We start from the raw sequence: 21,906 nt of genomic DNA, 5'->3' as shown, positions 1-21,906 counted from the left end.
GGTGCCATCCCCACTGTCCTCTGCAGACCCAGCCCCTGGCTGAAGCCGCTGTGACCAACCATTTCAGGGTGTTTAGGGGCCGTGCTTCCTGACCACACCTCCAGAGACAGCGAGCTGAAGTCTCAGGCCCATGCTGCCATGGTAGATGCCAGCCAGTGCATTCCGGCACAGAGCCCCCTGTGTGGGGCAGAACAGAGCCCTGCCCGGTTCCGGGTAAGCCCGCTGCTGCAGGTGTGAGTCCCTCTCGGGGAAGAGCTTCCTCTTTTCTGCTGCCCTTCTACTTGACCACGCATGGTGTCCTTCTCTAGGGACTGAGCTAGCTCTCCTGACCACATGTCCAAAGTATGTGAAGTCTTCCATCCTTGCGGCTAGGGGCACTCGGGCTGTACTTCTTTCGAGACAGATCTGTTTGGTCTCCTGGCAACCCCCGGTGCTTCCCACACTCCTCACCATCACCAGGTCTTTCTCCCTAGTCTGTCTGAGTCAGGATGCTCCACCGAGCCCTGCCCTCCGTGGATGATCCTGCTGGCATTTGAGACAGCAGTTGTACCGCTGCCAGCATGACAACCACATGCACCCACCGAATGGTATGTAGGCCTTACTGACAGACCAGCGGTGGGTTCTCAGCACACTGGACACACACGGACACACACACACACACACACACACACACACACACACACGCATCGTTTCCCCTTTCAGGTGGCCGGGGAAGCTCTATGGCACTGCTCTTTAATGACCCTTATGTGCAGGCTGGGTCCCCAAGAGGGTTTCGGTCTTTGGGGTCCCCCAAGTGGAGTGTGTCACCTGTGGTTACGTCATCGCCATGCTCCTGATGCCCCAAACAGGAAGAGTCTGCTGGCCTGCTGCCTTCTGGGCCTGGTGGTTGCTGCTCAGGGCGTCACCGTCCGATCGCCATCTCCCCCTGGTGCCTTTGCGCGCTGTTGGCAGATACATGACCCTGGCTGTGTGTGGGCGCCAAGGGCACACAGGAGCTACAGCGTTGCTAGGGCTCAGCATGTGAAGGTCAGGAGACCAGAAGATCAGATTGACACCCAAGGCTGCCCAGGAGGCCCCGGGAGAGTGCCTGGGGGGCAGAGGGTACAGGTGCTGGAGCCCTGGGAGAGTGCCTGGGGGGCAGAGGGTGCAGGTGCCAGGGCCCCAGGTTTGCCCCAGTCAGAGTGAGGCAGGAATCCCACAGAAAAAGCTGCATCTCTGTCCCATCTGGTGCTGAGCTCAGCTTGGGCTGGACATGCGGAAGGAGGGCTCAGGGGCATCCCTTTCCAATGCGCACCTTCCACCTGGCCCAGCCTGGAGGCCCAGTCGGCCTCACACACACCCAGAGCCAGTCCAGGCAGGGGAGGCTCCTGGCTGTTACATGCATGCCTTGGGATTCCGGAGGCTGTCTGGTTTTCACAGCAGATCAGCCCAGCTTCCTCTGCACAGCTGTTCCTGGAAGTAGGTCCCCATAGAGAATGGCAGTCCCGGTTGTTCCCTGCCCCCCTCTGCCCCACACAGGGTGGTCTCAAGTCAGCGTGGCAGCTGTGACCAAGCCCAGGGTTTCTGGGGGCAGATGGGATGGACCGGGTGGGAGAGAAGGGTAGCTCCTATCCACGGTTTCCCTCCCTCCCCGACCCCCTCTGCTCAGGGCTCCAGGGAGGCAGCTTGCTGTGGGACACCAGATGACGGCAGGGCCCCAGGGCCAGCCTAGAAGCCCAGCTGAATGCCACTGCAGGAGGAGTCACTAACCTCCCGAGCCCCCTCTTCCTCAGGCCCCAGTGGGGGTGGTCAAGGGCGGCTGGAAGCACTGGTTTTAGTCTTGGCAGGAGCAGATTGCCTGGGCCTTCCTTCCTCAGAGCTGTGGCCTGAATTTGAACCACGAACCCTTGGGGGTCACAGCTGGGCATGTAACAGGCGCGCTCCTTAGCTATGGCATTAGCGATCCTTGTCACGGTCAGATTTCATGGCCAGGATTGGGCGCCAACATGGATACCACCTCACTGACTAGGAGGGTCTCCAAGTATTTGTCAAGAGAACCTGTCAATGGAATCATTAAGGAGAGGGAGTGGCTGTGACCTGGAAGTGGTCTTCTGTGCCCTAGGTCAAGGCCCCAGTGAGGACAGTGACCATGAGCGGTGGCATCATTCCTTGGCCCCCAGAAAGGGCTGTGTGGCCAGTCACCGCTGAGTCCACTGCCGGTGGCATCATGGGCAACAAGAGGACCACGCTACATGGCCTCTGAGGTCATGGGCTTCCAGAAGCAAATCGCCAGCCCTTTCTCCCAAGGCACCTGTGGGTGGGCTTCTACCACCCACCTCCCCGCTAGTCGCTGGGCATTTCCCTACGTGTACCACCAGGGAACTCAGGTTCACTTTGGCTCTGACATTTGAGGTGACGACATTCCACTTGAACACCTTGAGGTTGTCCCATGTCCTGGGCCGGGGCAGTGGGCTGGGGCAGTGGGGCTGGGCGAGGGGCGAGGTGCTGGGGGGGGTGCCTCAGCCCCTCCACCTGGGCTCTCAGACTCTTACATGCGGGCGTCACAGCGTAGCCTGAGCTGGGAGATGGATGGCCCGTCTTATTCACTTATGGTTATTAAGGATCATCTTAAGCAATGAGGTATCAATAAGCAGGGTCAAGTTGAAATGCATTTATATGAGTCTGTCAATACCACGGCTATTTCTATAACTCAGAAAGGCGGAGGAGAAAAGATGAATGTGTGTGTAAGCCCGATCGTTGACCTGTGACCTTGAGCTTTATCCCGCCTTGGGAGCCCCTGCAATGCAGGCTCCTCTTGCAGAGGGGAGGGGGGGTCCCCCAGGGGCTTTCTCTCTGTCTGCTTGCTTGAACCAGGAAGTCCAGGTAGAGGCCATGAGATCTGAGGGCTCAGGCAGGTGGGTGAGACAGGCACCAAGGATCTCGTCCTTGCCTGTGGGATTCTAGAAGCCTGGCGGAGCAGATAAGGGCCGTAGGCTGCTCAGACCCGTCGGCTTTCTTTCCGGCTGCCTCCTTCCCTGACTCGACCCTGCCTTCGGGCAGTGGCACCTCCTAGGGTCCACCTTGATGTTCCCCTCCTGTAGGGTGGCCACAGGGGGCAGTTCTCAATGTCCCCCTCCTTGCCTGGGCTTCTGGTACAGAACAGGGAGGAACTGACCTCCCGGTAGAGTCCAGTGGGTACACAGGGCCAGGACTCAGAAGTAAGAGAACCAGCGTCCCCACAGGGGTTCAGACCCCCCTGCTGCTCCCCACTAGCCCCTCAGTCTTCTCGACAGCCACCTGCCAGCTTCACTCAGCCGTGACTTATGAGATGCCTGCCGATGCCTGCCCCACAGTGCCAGGTGCTTTAGGGCCCCTTGGGCCTCACCCATTCCTTGTCCAGGGAGCAGAGGTGCTGCCCCACAATGGGCATCACAGAGAATCACCCCTGGGGACCATGAGTTTAATGAGGACCATGTTGGCCCAGTGAGAAGCCCTTTCTAAGCCAGGATGCTAGAGCGGCTGGGGCCGGTGTGAGCACTCCCACAGGCCCCCTTGCTTTGCTCAGTCCTCATTGGTGGCTCAGTGGTGGGTATGTCCAGGGTCTGCAGCCGGGTCTCAGGTGCCTGGGCTTCACAGTGGTGCCTGGGACCCAACACTGCCCAGGAGGCACAAGCCTGCCAATTTGGTTACAGGAGCTTTGAAATGAGCATATGCCATCCCACTGAAAGTGAAGGTGCCCCAGAAAAGTTCATGGAGAAATCAAGGAAGCATGGGACAACTGGGAGAGGAAAGGATGGAGGGGACAGTTGGGTCACCTGTCAGCCTCACCTGGGGTGGCTAACCCCTTCCTCAGCACCCCTGCCCCAAGGCCATCTACAGATCCTGGGGCCATTCCAGGCAGGGCCTGGCTTTCCTGTCCAGCTCCTATGGGGGAAGCTCGGGGGTCACCCCCAGAGACACAGCGTTCTTCCTCATGTGGAGGTGCTGCCCGGCCAGTCTCCGGCCTAGAGGTAGGAGCCCCTGAACCTCTGGAGGCCCTGGCTGTCTAGAGTCATTGCTTGGAAGTGCCACCCATCTTCTGGGCTCCTGTGATTTACATGCACTCCTACCAGACACATCACCTCCCAGAAGCAGAGGCAGGAGGGATCTGGCCCTGGCTCCCAGCTGATGCCTGGCACTGGGAACGGTTGCTGAGATGAGTGTTCCACAGCCTTCTGCCAGCCTGTCTCGCCAGGTGCCAGCTTCCCCTCACCTCCCAGACCCCTGCCCTTGCTCCCAATCAGCATCGGTCTCCATTCCCAGGAGGGGGCTGCCTTCTCTCCGAGGGGATCACTACAGCTGCTCCACTACGTTCAACCCAACACAAGGCCCAGGTGGGGGCTCACAGCTTCTCACGGGGCCAGCCCACCCCCTTCCCACCAAGCTGGGAGCTCACAGCTTTCAAATGCTCACTGGGGCCAGGTGACACCCCACAGGTGCTCTCAGGGGCCCGGCTAGGAGATCGCAGGTGCTGACAGGGCCAACGGGACAGCTTACAAGCACTCACAGGGCCCCAGGTGGGAGCTCTCAGGGCCCCAGGTGGCAGCTTGCAGGTGCTCACAGGGCCAAGGTGACAGCTCACAGGTGGTGACAGGGCCCCAGGTGGGAGCGCACAGGTATTCCCAGGTGTTCATAGGACCAAGTGCCCCGGACCAGTTGGGGGGCTGCAGTCTTGATGTGAATCCCGTTGCCAGCCTTTGCAACTGAGCCAATGTGATAAAGCCACATCTGGGCCCCTTCCCTCTGGGACATTGCGCCCCAGGTGGACAACACCGCCCCCCACCCCCCACTGGAGAGGGTTGCTGGAACGATTCAGGGAGGGGGTGCTGCAAAAGCAAATGCCTACACTTTATCCTGGATTGTGAACTGTAGTCAAACATTTCTAATTTCCAGCAGGGGGGGCACCGAATGCTTTCCCCCCCCCCTGAGCAGCTGGCAGTAGGCCAAATAAGTAAAGGACCCTGTGATCTAGAAACGATGGCAGCCCCCTCCTCACCTACGCCCTGCATCCCAGCAAACGTACTCATTAGAGAACAAAGCCCCTACGTGGTGCAGATCGCCCGAGTCCTCCCTGCTAACCAACAGGCTGGCGGTATGAGTCCACACCAAGGTGCTTCAGAAGCAAGGGCTGGAGGTCTATGCCTGAGAAACAGCCCCTGGAAGCCTGTGTGCAGTGCCGTTCCCCTCTGACACACGTGGGGGTGTCCTGGGCAGGGGTCCACTGACCAATATGAGGAGGTAGCCGTAGTCCCCTGGCCCTGGCTCTGCCAGGAACTGAGGACAACCCCCAGGGATGAGAGGGAATGGTGAGTGGGCTGCTCGGGGTCTACAAGGCACCCCCAGGAAAAGAGGGAAGATGCTGTGCATCCCCGTCCCCCTCCACTGTCCTGACCTGTGCACTAATGGAAACCTTGCCTGGGCGGGTTGGGAGGGATGGGGAAAGCCCTTAGAGAACGTGACCTCGAAGGGAGAAGATTGGAGAAATGGAGGCCATGGGGATACTCATTCATCCACTCCATCATTCTGCAAAAGGGAGCAGTCAACGTGTGTTAGTGCTGCTGCTGCTGCTGCTGCTGCTGCTGCTGCTGCTGACGCTGCTGCTGCTTCAGAAATCCCACAAGGGGGTGTCTTCCAGGAACAGACATGTATTTTCTCACAGTTTCAAAACTCAAACTGCCATCGAGTGGATTCTGACTCACAGTGACTCTCTAGGGCAGGGCAGAAGGGCCCCTGTGGGTTTCTGAGACTGTAACTCACCTTTCTCTTGAGGAGCAGCAGGCTGATGGTTCGCACACTGCTGGCTTTGTTGTTCACAGCCCGATGTGTAAGCATGATGCCAGTTTAGGAGGCTGTAAAGCCAGATCTAGGCATCAGCTTTAGGGGACAGCTTGCTCTCTGTCATCTCTGGGGGCAGGTCCTCATCTCAGGCTCCCCAGTGTGCCTCTCTGCACCCTTTGGAGGGCTCCAGATGCCCCTGTCTTTCCTTGTCCGTGCTTCTCCTGCCTGGCTTCCAGGCCTCTCATACACCCACCCAGGTAGGACTTCACGACCATGGTAAAGAAACTCCGGTTCCCCAAAGGGATTGCATCCAAAGGCATAGGACCCCAGCACACAGTGGGGAGATGGTGCAATTCAATCCCTAACCATATGTGTGGATACAGAGGAAGCTAGTGGTGCCGGGCAAGGGGTCCAGGCAAAGACATCCGTGCAGCACAGGCCCGGAGCTGCCTGCAAGGCAAGGTTCTCTGGGCCACGTGGAAGGGCAGACACAGCAGCCCAGGATGTGGATTTGTGTAAGGCTAGCTGCCAGGGAAACGCCAGTGTCCTTGTGTGGAGCAGATCATCAGGCATGCGATTGGGGCCTGGTGGCCTCTCTGTGGTCACCAGAGCAGAGCACAAAGCCATGGACGTTGAGGGAAAGTTAAGAGAGAGTGCTGATACTGCCTGTGCCCAGGCAGAGAGCAGGACCTTGCCCTGGGGCCCTGGGAGTTCCTTGCCTGGGTTTTCTTGTTGGCTGCTTTGGGGCCATTCCAAGCCATGGTGATCCCGTGACCCCACAGGTGCCAGGTGGTGCTGCTCGCTGGGATTTCAGGGACTTCTCTTCTGAGGCGCCGCCTCCCCAGGCGGGGCTGGAATCACCACCCTGTTGCTCAGGGCTCTGTGGCCTAATCGATGTCAGGGGACACGCACGGTCTGGAAGCAGGACTCCCTCGGCACGCACACAGGCTGCTCGCTGTCCTCCTGGCGGCCTTCCGTGTGGGGTTCTCCGGGAGGAGCTCACAGGGGACCGAGGGTCCTGGGGAAGTGGGGGCGGGGGCGGAGGGGAGGAGCTGGAGGGGGCTCAGGGGCTGAGGATGTCAAACCCAGAGGAGGCTTGTCTCTGTGTCGGGGATGGGCCCTCCTCGAGCCAGCGGCGTCGTTTTTTTCTTGCCGTACTTGACTGTGTAAATATTTTTCTTAGGAATAAAGAGAGAGCCTCCATTCATTGGGTAGGTCGCACTTGAAAGAACTGAGAAGTATCTGTTTAGGCATAAAAGCTAAAAACAGGGTCTAAGGCGCCTTAAAAAAAAATCATCATTTCTGCCGCTCAAACCTGGCCAAGCTGGGCTTTTCTAATGCAAAAAATAAATAAATATCACCCCGCTCCCAGTTGAGAGCTCAAGAGTTTGTGTCAACACCATCGGAGCCTTTGCTCTGGGAGCCAGGGCCCGGCGGCTGGGGACTAACCGCCTTTCATAGGGCATGTCCCAGCTGCCAGTGGGACACCGCCCAGCCCCGCGCTAGTGAGCAGGGCTGCCAGTGGGCCCCCAGGGAGTGCCCCTCCACGGGGAGAGTCCTGGCGGGGCTTCAGGTGTGAGTCCGAGTTGGAAGGGTTGGCATGTGGCTTCTTCCAGCCGGATGCACCCCCCCGCCCCCCAACAGTGTCCGGTCCCTCCAGATCCCACGCCCAGCACTGAGAGGCCCACACTTGACCGCAGCTCTGCCACTCTCTGCAGCCGTTTGCCCTTTGTCTGAGCTGCTGTCTCCTGCCTCTGCGGCTGAGCTCAGTGGAGCTTGGTGAAGGGGCTCTGTGGCTGGTGCCTGGACAGCCCCTGACACTTGGTTGTGGCTAGGCGCTGCCACCTTGGTCTGCAGAGATGGGTCTCGACCTGAAGCAGGACAGAACGAAACAGTGCCCGGCCCTGCGCCATCCTCCCCGCGGGCGTTCCCTGTGAGCTCATTGTTGCTGCCCTGTGTCCATCCAGCGTATTGCAGGGGCTCCTCTTTGGCTGACCCTGCACTTGACTGAGCTTGGTAGTCTCCTGTGGGACAGCACTTTCCTATGGACATGCTCCACCGGGGAGGAAGCACATCGAGTCTCGATGCTCTCGCTCAGAGGGACCACCTCTGACACAGCGTCTCCTCCCCCGGTGTTACCCACCGCCCACCGCCCTGGTCACTGACATCACCACCCGTCGGCGTCACCGCTGTGGTCACCAAGGGCAGCATCAGCACCAGGGAACTGGGCAGCCGTCGTGCGGACACTTGGTTTAGAAAGAGGGAGAAAGGATGAGGCGTGTGCTTTAAAATCTTCCCAGCGGAGAGGAGGCATCTGGGAGGCTGGGGGCATCCCTTTCCAAGGAGAAAATTAAGTCTGAAAAATGGCGCTTCAGCTCATGAAACTCGTGCAACCCCTATGGGTGTCCCAGGAGATCTGGCTCTGTAGGGCTTTCAAGGACACTGCTGGATCCCAGCACCTCTGAGTGGATTCCAGCCTCTTGCCTGTCCACTGAGCATGTGAGCCATGGACAAACGCCCGTGGCCATTGGGTCCTGTTTCATGGGGTCTGACACACTCTGATCTTGAGCCTCTCTGTTCAGGCTCAGTCCCCAGTAGAACCTTGCGGCCCCCTGTGACCCCCAGGATCTCCCACAGACCAGCAATGCAAAGCTCAGACCCAGGGCAGCATGTGAGGGGTGGCCACCATCCACTGGGACCCTAACTCCCTCTTTTGTTTCAATCTGTGTGGCCGGCACAGACACCCCCACCCCCACCCTCACGGAGCCCCTTTCTCGTCATCTTTAAGAGGAGGGGGCTTGGGAGCCATTCCTGACATCTCTGTGCGCAATGAAGGTGTTTCCCAGGGCCCGGTGGAGAGACCGGGCCACGGCGGAGAAGACTCGGGCTCACAGACTAAGCGCAGGCGGCCCAAGGCCAGGATGTTGGATGACCTGGCCAGCTACGTGCCCTTCTGCTCCCACTGCACGCACCGGGCTGAAGGGCTCTGCCCAGTGACGGAGCCTCCACAGCATTTCTGCCCGTGGGACAGTTTCAGAGGCTTTGGTAACCGGTTATTTTGAAGGGAGAGAGACCTTCTGGGATCCATTTGGGACACCAGACAGAGAGTTTAGCCCCCGTCAGAGGACGGGTGGGGTGGGGTAGGGGGCCTGCCAGAACTCCAGAGCTGTGAGCATATGAGATGCTTCTGTGTGTGTGTCAATTCTTGGCTGATTTTTCCAAGAACAGAGGGTATTTATTTTAAGAGTCAAAGAAAGATGTTTTGACCAACTCCACTTAGCTAAATCCTGGCACCAATACCCGAGAGAGAAACCAAACGCTGGAGGTCAAACCTCTCTCTCTCTCTTTTTTTCTTTTTGGCGAAAATGCTTCATCAAAACACACCTAATACGTCTCCTGGAGTCCGGGGCTTGGGGCTTCGCAGGCTGCTGCGGGCGGCAGGAGAGCTGTGGGGAGGATGCCGAGGGTTAAGCTAGCAAAATAAAGAGGCTGTTCAGCTCCGCGTCGGTGGCAGGCGCTGGCAAGGAGGAGACCGAGGCCAGGAGACTCCAGAAAGGGCCCAGCGGTGTTTCCAGCGAGGTCAGCAGTGGGTAAAGAGGCAGCAGGTCCTGCCAAGGTGGACTGTGAAGTCAGGCAGGCAGGCCGACCAGCAGCCAGGAGACTCTAGAGCATGGCTCAGACAGTCCATCTGCAGGAGAAGGCTTCTTTCTCCCCTGGCATCCCGCGAGGGGGGCGCCCGGGGCACGTGGCTGTGGTTAGCTGCCATGAAGACACTCCTGGCCCGTGTCACAGAAGGGATTGTGCAGCCGCCTTCCTCGTGGTCGGGGCACGCAGGCTCATGGCCTTGGCCATGGTGGGAGTGCCTTCCCACGTCGCTCCGTGGGCTTCGGACCACGAAGTCAGTGGTTCCCCGGGAGAAGATGAAGCTGTCTGCTCCCTTAGAGGGTTATAGGCTCAGAAGCCCTAACAGATGGGGGTTCCGTGGATCAGGAAAGGCCTCCATACCAGGGGTACCCTGGTTTCCGATACTGTGTCAGACGAACATTTTGTTACAATCTCTGGGGTTGGTGTGGGATAAGTTGTGGAAACAGATCACCAGGCCTTGCTTCCTAGTCTGTCTCAGTGTGGATGTTCCCTTGAAGCCTGTCTGCCGTGGAAGACCCTCCTGGTATTGAAAGACTAGTGGCTCGGCTCCTAGCACCCTAGCACCGGGAAGCTACCGCCACTGTGGTGTGACAATCTGGCACATGGGTGTAGGTGGTGGGCATGGGGATGTTGTTGTATGGTGCCTGAGTTAGTGCCAACTCACAGAGACCCTCTGCACAACTGGGTGAAACACTGCCCGGTCCTGTACCATGCTCATAATTGTCCTCAGGTCTGAGCCCATCGATGCAGCCAGGGGATTAGCCCATCTTGCCAAGAGTCTTCTTTTGCAATGCCCCTCCACTTACTAAGCGTGATGTCCTTCACCCTTTGGTGGTGGACATAGGGTGGACTTAATGCCTTCCCCTCAGCATCATACTAGGGCTGGGACACAGTGGGGTACTGAGGTTCACCCCTGGCCCCCTATGAATCTGCAACCGTGCTTCCCCATAACTCAGACACCCTCACCAGCCCAGGCCCCCACAGGAACCAAGGGACAGTTCTCAGGGGACAAATGGCATGAAGGGAAGCCATGGCCCTGACAGCTTGCCCTTGGGCTGACCCCTCATGCAGCTTGGGTGCACCCCTTATATGGTGCCTTTCCTGGGGTGGCTTGAGTGTCTGTCCCTGTACCTCCATCAGAGAGCAGGCCCCCGGGGGGAGGGCGGGCGGCCCTCCTTGTCTTCAGAGGAGGACGGGATCCCGAGGGAATGCACTGCACCTCGGGGCTGCCAGGACCCTTCCAGAATGGAGAGACAGCCGCAGGTCTGGATTGAAGCTGTGTCTGCCGACACCTGTATGGGACTCCTCGCCCCTGTGCCTATGCAGGCAATCCCATTCAGGAAAAGGGCTTCCTTGGTTGGTGAAGGAGGGCAGAGGCATGCGTGGTGGGCCCTGAGTCCGGGCACTTCCAGGCAGGCAGCCTGTGGAGCAGCAGAGAGGAGCGTGTCCCAGTGGGGTTGTTCCCTCCACTAGCTGGGGGCACTTTGTGTGCAACAGTACGAAACATCACCCTCACGATGGTTCTTATGTTTGAGCCCAGCACTGCAGCCCCCGTCTCGACCCATCTTCTTGCTGGACTTTACCCAGATAGGGGCGGGGGCGATTAGACATCCAGAACTGTCTCTGCACACAGTCAGCCCAGGAGGTTCTGCCGGCAGCTCTATCTGCCCTAGGTGTGTGTTTAAGGTAAAATCTAGTTTACTTAGAGGGGTTCCCAAATGAATCCTTCTGATGTGGTCTATGAAGGATGTTGTGCACCGCAAAGGAACAAAGTCTGAAGTCCCAGTCGTCTATAGCATGCTGCTTGGGTCATGAAGGAAGGTGGTCGTATTTCCACCAATATTAGTATAGGCTGGATGCGGTTTCAGCAAAGAGAGCAACAAGTTCACTGATTTGTCTTCTTCTCTTCAGTATTTGCCTTACAGGAAGAATCCTAGCTGCTAGAAGCTTCTGATGCCAGGAAGCCTTTAAATATGTGGGTATGGCTAGCAATCAGGGTCACTTAGCTCGTGGTAATCGATGGGGGATTACCAGAAAATGGCCAGGGCATTGCGGAATTACGGAAGAACTGGGGAAACCATCAAAATCCGGAGACAACTAACTTACCGGTTCAGTGAGGCCACTCTCCAAAGCCTTTCTCCCTCGTATTTCTTGGGAAAGGAGGTCTTCTGCTCCCCGTGCGTCCAACCTGAACAAGAATGTCTCGGTTTAGACCATTGGAATGCAGACCGTCACTCCTTAGGGCAGTAGAAAACGTCCTCTTCCTGCTGCAGAGCCGCTGGTGGTTTTGAACTGCGGGCTTTGCGGTTAGCAGCCCGACTCAGAACCACTATGCTACCAGGGCTCCGTGGAGGAGGCTTGGCATCTGAATTCAGCGTGCCAGCTCCAGGGGCAGGTCCTGGAGGAAGGGCTTTATCTCATCTGTTTCTGCCTCCTGGCCCTCAGAGATGGGTCCCCGTGGGTCTTGGCACCGCTTAGCCCCAGAGCTGCTCCTCTGGCTTGTTCCGTCCCTTTTCTATCTGCGGGGAGTTGACCCCGACACCCTGCCCTACTGCTGCCTCACACACAGAGCAGACAGCCCTCTCTCAAAGGGTCTGAAACCACCACGGGCATCATGACTGCTCCCTGCCAGAAGGGAACCCCTCCTGGCCCTGCGCCATCCTTGTAATGGTTAGGGGTGAGCCTGTGGCTGCAGCCACAGTGTCCACCCATCTGGTTTAGGGCCACCCTCGTTTCCTCTGTCCCGCTACTCCACCAGGCACCGGTCTCTCCTGACGACGTGTCCAAAGTACGTGCCATGAAGTCTCACCGTCCCTGCCTCTGAGGAGCCTGCTGGCTGTACCTCTTCTGAAAGGCATATCTGTTTGCTCTTTGGGGAGCCCTTGGTGGTTTCCACGTTCTTCGTCAGCACCGCAATCCCAGGGCAGTGATTCTGGGGAGACAACAGAGATGGCAGCCCTGACCCTGCCGTCAAACTCCGCCCTCATTCTGTCCACAGGAGCCCGGCCTGGGCTAGTAGCCCCGGTCCTCGGTGATGGCCCTGCCTGCTCTCCTCCGGAGCCCCTTCTCCCTGGCTGCCCCCTTCTTCTCTTCTGCTTGCAGACACTTTCCAAACCGCTGCTTCAGAAGCTATTGACAGAAACATGAAATCCCCCGTTAGGCAGAAGTACCCGCTTTGAGCACATTGGCTGCGTGCTGTGACAGCTAGGTCAGGCCAGTGGCCGCGTTTTGGGGGACACGGTGTCTAGGCGACACTGGCAGGGTCGGCGGTCGGGTGGACAGAAGGAGGTGGAACTGAACCCCCCAGGGCTCGGCAGCGCGCCCCATTTGCTTCTCGATCATACTTCCAGTCTTGGTTTCTCACCTTATGAAAATGGCTCATTTGCCCGCGGGACCCATTTTGGAAGCCCTTGGGACTCCCCCTTAATGAAGAGCCCAGAGGGTCTGGAGGAGGGTGGGGGCGGGAATAGCCCCAGTTGCTGTGAGTAGACAGACTCCTGGGGACCCCCGTCGATATCAGAGTAGAAGTGTGCTCCACTGGGGTCTCAGTGGCTGAGTTGTTTGGGGGGGAAATAGACCGCCAGGCCTTTCTCCCGAGGTGCCCATGTGAGAGCCTGAACCTCCAGCCTTCTGGCTGGCAGAGAGCGTGTTGCCTGCCCGGCTGCCCAGGGACTCCTTTTGAAAAGGCAGGCAAAATGCTCTGCTCCCCTGAGCCATGCCAGGGGAAGCGTGAATGGCAGGTCTCAGGGCAGGAGAATGGCAGCCTGCTTGGTGTGTTTCTCCTCACTGTCCCAAATCTCTGGGATGCTGGCGGGGGTGGGGAGAGGGGTACCAAGGGAAAGGTAGGAATCACAGGTACCCCCCAGAGCCCCCGGGTGGGGGGGGGCCTTGTCCGTGATGCTGTGCTCCATGGCACCCCTGCTGTTGGGCAGGGGCTGGGTCCCTCTGAGGATGAGCCTCCACCCTCCGGGGACCCCAGGGCGTGGAGAAAGTGAAAAAAAGTACCACTTTGGACTCCCCCAAAGGCCGAGCAGAGAGGAGGCCCCACTGCCTCCCATGGTCACAGCCACACCTTCTGGGGACTTTAGCCACCCCCCCCCTCCTCTGAGCCTCTCCCCCCTGGGACATGGGGTGAATGCAGTGCTTGCCTGGGCCTGGCCCCACTGAGGTTGGCAGCCCTATGAGGGCAGCAACCATGTCTCAGATGGCCCACACCCCCCAGGGCTGTGCAGGACAAGGCACAGAAAGAAGCATGGGGCGGGGGGTAGGAGGAGGGACGGGACAGTGTCTCCACCTTGCTAAGGCACCCCCAGCTCCAAGCTGTGAGCTGTGCCACACCTGGGTGCAGGGACTTCTACATGCACACTTCCCGAGTCACCGGAATGACACAGCCCATTGTCCATGTCACAGCACCCCTGCTGCTCCCCACTGAGTCACGTTGACTGCGTAGGATAGATACTGCCCCCACCAAGACGCCTCCACGGGCATCCCTCACCTAGGTGCGGGTCCACAGGAAGCAACCCTCCCCTGAAATGGCAGCCACGGGAATCCGCTGTGTGTCCAGGGAGGTCGTGCCCCTGGCAGGGTGTTAATATGTTGTTGTTGGCCGTTGTCATGTCAACCTCAGCTCCGGGCCACCTCATGGGTAACAGAAGGAATGTAGCCGGGCCCCACGCCCTCCTCATGCCCCTTGGTGTGGCCGAGCCCACGACCGAGGTCATGGCGTCAGCCCTCACCTTAGCTGGCCTCTCCTGTGCCAGCCCTGATGTCCTTTTGGAGTGGTTAGCCTTTCTTGGTGACCTGTCCAGGTAAGTGATGTGAAGGCCTCAACAGTAAGGTGACCCTGCTGAAGCCAAGGATCCCGGGCCTAAGCAGAGCACCTTAGTTCATGTTACGCAGACCCTCCCAGGTCTTCAGGAGCCCGAATGGCGTACTAGGTAGCCGCTGACTGCAAGGTCAGCCGTTCAATCCCACCAACCCCTCTGTGGGCGCAAGGTGAGGCTGTATGCTGCTGTCAAGATGCACAGCCTGGGAAACACAGGGCAGCTCTGCTCTGTGAGTCAGAAGTGACCGGATGGCAGTGGGCTTGAGCTTGACCAGGTCTCAGAGAACCTCCTGAGCTGACCCCATGGTGTGTAACTCACCTGAGAGCGTTTGTCGGACACTGACACCCCCTCTTGAACTCCTTTTGCAGCAAATCATGACAGATTCAGAAGTGTCGTCGCAGGAGGGCTGCATCAAAAAGGTAGGAGACAGTCCAGCACCTCTTTCTCACCCCGCCCCTTTCGCATCCCAGCCAGATGGCTGGGCAGTTTCCAAAGGAGTGCGGCCGTTGTGCAGTGGTGCACTGCCGCAGTCAGTGAGTGTGCGTGGGGTGCGGTGCCACCAGTCTGGGAGCATTGGGTGACCTGCAGACAAGTGTGTCCGAGGGTCTGGGTCTCTATGGGTGAACAGGTCAGGGGTCTCTTCTCTGGGCAGCCAAGCCCTCATGACGGTGGGGAGGGGGTCCCCGTGGGAATGCTGTCAGTCACACACAGGTTGTATTTATATCACTGTCTTCAATGGAACAAGGTGGGAGCCTGCAGAGCTTCAGGTCCAACAGAGCCGCTCGTTCCACGACGAGCTTTCAAAGACAGCCGGGTGTGGTGTTAACGAAGCAACCGTGAGTGGGCAAGACGTGGACATCTGTGCACGCGGGCATTGTCTGTGGCTGTGCTGAGGGATTGTGGGCAATAGCTGGTTGACAAACATTACCTCTAAAGGGTCCAATGTACAGCCGAGGCACAGAAAGTGCACACACCCCCTCAGAGAGAGCACCTACACAGGCATACACGTGCACACCTGCATGTCCACACCACAGACTATACACCTGAAAAAAGAATCCGATGCAGAGCCCGCTCATCAGGTAGAGTTCAGCTGCTAAGGCATATGCATAACACACTCACTCACATGCATTCATGCACACCCATGCACACACACTTTCATTCACACACCCACGCGCACACACTCACATGCATTCTCTCTCTCTCTCTCACACACACACACACACACACACACACACACACACACACACACACACACACACACACAGACAGCGATTCCTTTGGATTCTGCAGTGCAATTAAGATGCTTTCTCAGTGTGTTGGGTTGGACGCATTGCCAAGATAAAGCAGAGAATGCCCCGGAGGCACCAGTAGGCCCTAGGCAGTACCCTCACTCCTCCTTAAAGTCACGATCACCCCTGGATTTGGTCACACAGACCATGTGCTCCAGGGGCACCCCCAGCCCTTCGAGTAGGACACCCAGAGCAGGGTGCCCAAGTCATCTTCGCCCTGGAAGCTTCCAGGAAGGTCTATTCTGTGTCTGAGGGGCTCTGTACATGGCAGAGCAATCGTGAGGGAAGGGACCCGCCTCTGCCCACCAGGACAAGCCCCCAGACAGCGAGTGCAGAGGAGACCGTGCAGGGCGGACCCTGTCTGAGGCTGAAGGGACCCCCAGCAAGACATTTTTCTTCCTCCTGCTGATGACCCCTGCAGTTGTGTGTGACCTTCCAGTGGGCCCTCCGTCTGGGCAGACGGTGGAGTCAGGGGTCCAGTTCCCCATCCCCGCTGCCTGGGCCACCCTTGGCTTTAGCCATTCGCTTGTCCAGTGCTCCCTTGCAGGTGATGCAAGCAAATTGCTTCTGCAGCAACTCCTGTCCTGCAAGTGCCTCCACCCAACGTAAAATGCAGCAAGCCGTGCATCTGCTCTGCATAGAAGGGCGGGGTCTTCAGTCCCTCTGACAGAGGCCAGAGCCAGCGCTGTCTCTGGCCTCTCGCAGTGGACAATGAGACCCTCACCTTCTCACCACAGCTATGCAAACCAACGGTCTGCTGGTAGGCCCAGAGTTGGATGGTGCCTCTGTTTTCCCGGAGCGCATTGTGGGCACTGTCCAGTGGGCGTCTGCTTGCGTTCGTCTCTGGAGAACCTGTGGCCATCCTGGGCACAGCCGCGCAGACCCTAGCATGATCCTGTGCCATCTTCACAATCATCGATGTGCTTCCGAGTCGTGCTGTGACTGCTGGGTCACCGGAGCGCCATGACCATGTGGGGATGATGGTGGCGGGCCGTGGTGCAAGAGGTTGAGGCACCAGGTAAAGGGTTCGAGCCTCTTTCAGGGGCGGTGAAGCGGTGAGGAGTCTCCTGGAAGCCAACGAGAAGGATGGCTGGAGTGAGCCTCCGAGCTGTGGGGCAGGTTTGGCCTGCGTGTAGACATGAGCTGCCCCGGGAGGTCTGGCAGCCACACAGCTGAGATTTCGGCCATTGTGCTGGGCGGGAGACCAGCAGGGACTTTGCGTCAAGATTCTCACTGTCCTTGCCCCCCGCCCCCCAGTGCTGAGTCTTAGCGACCCGCCAGCCCCGAGTAGAGCTGCCTCGTGGGGCTTCTCTTCATAAAAACAGGTGCCACATGCAGACCCACACCTGGACCCGAGAAGGTTCTCCCCAGTGACCGTGGGAGAGAGGGTGGGGGTGCTGCTGAAAGACAAGGACGTGAGGCCTGGGATGACCAAGTGATACAACCGCCAGCTGATCTTATTCCCAAACAAAAGCTCTCACTTACAAAGAGGGGTGTGTGTGTGTGTGTGTGTGTGTGTACCGCAAAACCTGTCTTCCAGAACCCATTGTCTGTGTTGTGGAAGGGCTCAGAAAACCCAAAGCAAACGCACCACCATGGAGTCGGTTCTGGCTCCGTGACGCAATAAGACAGTTTCCCAGGCTGTCGGTCTTGGTGGGGTCTCATAGAGAGCTGGCAGATTTGAAGTACTGACCTTGAAGTTAGCAGCCCCCAATGCATAAACCACTCTGCTTGTTGAAGGACCATTTCCACGAAGCCCTTGGTAGTGGGAACCAAGCCTTCTGGTTCATGGTCTCTCGTTGGGGGTTTGTGGCTGTCCGCGACGTGGACCTGTGCTGACTCATGTGATGGGTCAGGGCTCTAGCCACAAGGAGCCCTGCTGAGCTACCTGTGGGGTCCCACCTTCAAGAGGAGAACCTCCACTCTCCAACTTCCTCTGATCCAGGGAAGCATTCCCATGCTGAATCAGTGCGTGCCATCAGGTGACTAATGCATGTGGAGGGGGGGGGGAGTCATAGGCAGAATTTGTGGGAGTCTCAGTGAAACTTCCTAAAGATTGGAAAACCAGGGTGCTGGGGTTGGGGAAGTGCGAATCAGAGCAGCTCTTCAGTTGGTAAGTGAGGGGGCCTGGGCCAGAGAGGGGGGCAGTGGAGCCTGGACTGTGTACTCGGGATTACACCCCAGGGTTATAGACCCGGGATGAGAATCCGGGACGGTGTACCCAGGCTGACAGTCCGGGAAGGCGCAGCTGGGCGGAGGATGAGGCTGGGACTGCACAGGGGCTATAGCCTGCGGGCAGCGCTGGGCCTGGCCTCACCCTGGGAGGGGAACCCGCCCAGGCCTACCCCGCACTTCACTCTATGCTTTTCTTTCCCCTCCCCTTAGCCCCTTGGTCCTCTGTCCCCTTCTCTGCTTCTCCTCACACCTGAATGGGCCATTTCACCACCCCCATGCAAACAACCCCTCTGACGCCTGTCCCTGGAGCCCCAACCCCTCAGTTGCAGTCTCTCATGCCTTGAACCCCTCACCCCTCCCTACCCCCTCCGTCCTGCACCCTCCCACATTCACCACTTGAGCCCCCTCTATCCCACATCCCCTGCACCCCATGCACCTCCTCCACCCATCAGTCTCCCCTGGCCCCTCTCTGGTCCTCCTCACTTCCCTATGTCCCCACTGCCCTCCACTCCCATACCCCTGTCCCTGAAGCTACCCTCACCTCTGCACCCCTCCCCAACTCCATACCCGTCCCCCTGCTCCCTTCTGAGCTCTGGCCCTGGGGCGTGCAGCAGTGCCGGGCCCCACCCCCTTGTGCCTGTCCCCACCGTGTGCCCCCATGCGGCTCTGTCAGGGTGCGGCAGGCTCATCCCCAAAAGTCACTGTGGCCGCCGGCTGGTCGTCCGTTGCCCTGCTCTTGCTGCGGTGCCGGGACCTCTGGGACCAACCCTCCATTTACTCTGTTTACTTAGCGGGAAAGCCCGGGGCTCCGTGAGAGCAAACATCTGCAGGAGATAATCTAGCCGGTGTCCATCCATCACTCGGGCACCCGGCTCCCTGGAGAGCCGCTGGAGCCCGTAATAAAAAGGCCGGGCGAAGAGGCTTTGGGGACGAATAAAGAGGCCTGTTAAGGGCGGCTGGAAATGGATGGAAGACATTATTAAGGCTCAATGGCCGTCTTATCAAAATCCAATAGGATAGACATTTGGCAAAAGGCTTAAATTTATTCTTTGACTTTCTGGAGGGCTTGAATTTATCCGGTAACAAGAGTGCCGTCCACCCAGGGAGATGGTATCGGCGCAAAGAATTCTGATTCAATCTCTGTGGTGCCCCGGCTGCCTGTGCCTTTGTCCCACGTTATCTTGTTTTCTCTGCCCCCCTCGCAGGGAAGGGCGGCGAGTTAATACTGTGCGTCCTGGCCCGAGCGCAAGACATGCGAAGGGACCCTTGGTTTTCTTCCTTTCCTGGCCTCTTCCCCTGCTTAGCAAACAAACAGGCAAACTGGGGATGTGCAGCCATTAAGTCTAGGACTGGGGACCTGAGAGAGATGCCTTCGCTTCTCTCTCTCTCTCTCTCTCTCTCTCTCTCTCTCTCTCTCTCTCTCTCTCTCTCTCTCTCTCTCTCTCACACACACACACACACACACACACACAACCACCTCAGCGCTCAGGGCAAGGGGTGGTGGGGGCGGCCAGTTTCAAAGCAAAGTCACAAATAAATGGAGCTAATAAAGTCATGCCGCCGGAGAGGGGACGGGCGATGGGTTCATAAATCTCCCCGTGTTATTATTACGTACAGAATGCTACAGGTCATAAAAGCCATCCGATGGCCGGCCCCGCACTGTCCCAACAGGGTGATGGATGGGTAATTATGATAATTTGTGAAATGATGATTAGGATATTAGAGTGATGGCGTGTTCCACTGGGAGGCTGCCAGGACGCTGTCTGTAGCCTGGCCCTGGAGGCATGGCCCCTGGCCCAGGAAGCCCAAGGGTCTCCTTGACGACCCCTATCAGGAAGGACTGGGATAGGGTGCTAAACAGGGCTTGCGGGGGCGGTGGTCTGGGAATAGGAGCCCAGCCAACTCTGAGGGGTCAGAGAGAGCAGGCTTCGGCTCACGGCCTTGTAGGCAAGGATGCCTGGACAGGGCCACACACTGGGGTCTGTGACGGCAGTGACTGAGCCCTGACTCACAGGAACGCTGCCGGGCCCTGCTGTGGCGGGTGGTGCTTGGCAAGTCACGGCTGCTGCAGGCTTTATTTGTTTTGTATTGTCTCCTCTTCCTTTGGGTGGAGAGGGGGGAGGAAGGCAAGGGAAGCGGCCAAGCACCGGGTGATGCAGAATGGGGGAGTGGGTGGGTGGGTGGGTGGGACCTGGTGAGCCGGGCTGAGTGCAGCGTGTCCTCCCCAAGATGAGAAGGCTCGTCGGTCTGTTGTGGTGAGGTCAGACGCCGGGTTATTTTTAGAAACCCTTTCCTCTTTCACCTCTTCCCTCCGGACCAGCCACACGTAAACCCTCATCCTATCCACCCCCTCCTGCAGCCGCCCACACACACACCAAGTGCTGTAAATGGTGGGTCCCACGCCCCCTCCCCCCCCCACAAACCCACGTTGAGTCCCACGGCCTCAGAACCTGCCCCCCTGGGGGGCGGGGGCTGAAGCATTTGCATGGGGCACCCCGATGTCTTCATGAAATCCGAGTGTGCTCCGTGGCCACGCAGCCAGCCGGGAGTTGATTTTGGTAATCTCCGCCTGAATAGCCTCACTCCGGCCCCGTAAGCCCCAGGCATAAAGCTGGACGCTGGTTGAAAGCCCTTTGAGACCACGGCGCTCTGTCCATTGTGGGGAGTCCATTAATTCAGTGAATGAACATATAGTAAAGTCAGTCCCCTCCGGAGAACAATAATGTTGAGGTCAGCCTCCGTTGCCATGGAAACTAAGTACCCCTAAGAAGTTTGCATCCTTGAATTTGCTGAATCAAAGCCTGCCAAGTGGAGAGGTGTAATGCGGCTGAGACCAGCAGAACGTCGGAGCATGCCACCGTGGCCACCTTCCCTGGGCCCCTTCTGGGGACGACACCGGGGTAGGGTGGAGCGGGCAGTGGACTGTGTACTCGGGATTACACCCCAGGGTTATAGACCCGGGATGAGAATCCGGGACGGTGTACCCAGGCTGACAGTCCGGGAAGGCGCAGCTGGGCGGAGGATGAGGCTGGGACTGCACAGGGGCTATAGCCTGCGGGCAGCGCTGGGCCTGGCCTCACCCTGGGAGGGGAACCCGCCCAGGCCTACCCCGCACTTCACTCTATGCTTTTCTTTCCCCTCCCCTTAGCCCCTTGGTCCTCTGTCCCCTTCTCTGCTTCTCCTCACACCTGAATGGGCCATTTCACCACCCCCATGCAAACAACCCCTCTGACGCCTGTCCCTGGAGCCCCAACCCCTCAGTTGCAGTCTCTCATGCCTTGAACCCCTCACCCCTCCCTACCCCCTCCGTCCTGCACCCTCCCACATTCACCACTTGAGCCCCCTCTATCCCACATCCCCTGCACCCCATGCACCTCCTCCACCCATCAGTCTCCCCTGGCCCCTCTCTGGTCCTCCTCACTTCCCTATGTCCCCACTGCCCTCCACTCCCATACCCCTGTCCCTGAAGCTACCCTCACCTCTGCACCCCTCCCCAACTCCATACCCGTCCCCCTGCTCCCTTCTGAGCTCTGGCCCTGGGGCGTGCAGCAGTGCCGGGCCCCACCCCCTTGTGCCTGTCCCCACCGTGTGCCCCCATGCGGCTCTGTCAGGGTGCGGCAGGCTCATCCCCAAAAGTCACTGTGGCCGCCGGCTGGTCGTCCGTTGCCCTGCTCTTGCTGCGGTGCCGGGACCTCTGGGACCAACCCTCCATTTACTCTGTTTACTTAGCGGGAAAGCCCGGGGCTCCGTGAGAGCAAACATCTGCAGGAGATAATCTAGCCGGTGTCCATCCATCACTCGGGCACCCGGCTCCCTGGAGAGCCGCTGGAGCCCGTAATAAAAAGGCCGGGCGAAGAGGCTTTGGGGACGAATAAAGAGGCCTGTTAAGGGCGGCTGGAAATGGATGGAAGACATTATTAAGGCTCAATGGCCGTCTTATCAAAATCCAATAGGATAGACATTTGGCAAAAGGCTTAAATTTATTCTTTGACTTTCTGGAGGGCTTGAATTTATCCGGTAACAAGAGTGCCGTCCACCCAGGGAGATGGTATCGGCGCAAAGAATTCTGATTCAATCTCTGTGGTGCCCCGGCTGCCTGTGCCTTTGTCCCACGTTATCTTGTTTTCTCTGCCCCCCTCGCAGGGAAGGGCGGCGAGTTAATACTGTGCGTCCTG

General features: G+C 58.4%; 1 protein-coding gene across 1 annotated transcript in view; it reads left to right on the top strand.

Annotated features, from left to right (window-relative positions):
- Positions 1-21,906, top strand: part of PRDM16 (PR/SET domain 16) — a 272,199-nt gene that overhangs the window by 63,180 nt on the left and 187,113 nt on the right. The window contains exon 3 of the mRNA XM_045299221.1: positions 14,636-14,686. Coding sequence (XP_045155156.1) covers positions 14,636-14,686 — 51 coding nt within the window. The remainder of the gene's footprint in view (positions 1-14,635; positions 14,687-21,906) is intronic.

This window comes from Echinops telfairi, unplaced genomic scaffold, assembly GCF_000313985.2.
Source record: "Echinops telfairi isolate 266 unplaced genomic scaffold, ASM31398v2 ScPeMD7_7457;HRSCAF=8495, whole genome shotgun sequence".
NCBI classification, from domain to species: Eukaryota; Metazoa; Chordata; class Mammalia; order Afrosoricida; family Tenrecidae; genus Echinops; species Echinops telfairi.
Note: the sequence above shows the minus strand (reverse complement) of the source record. Positions and strands in the feature narration are given on the sequence as shown.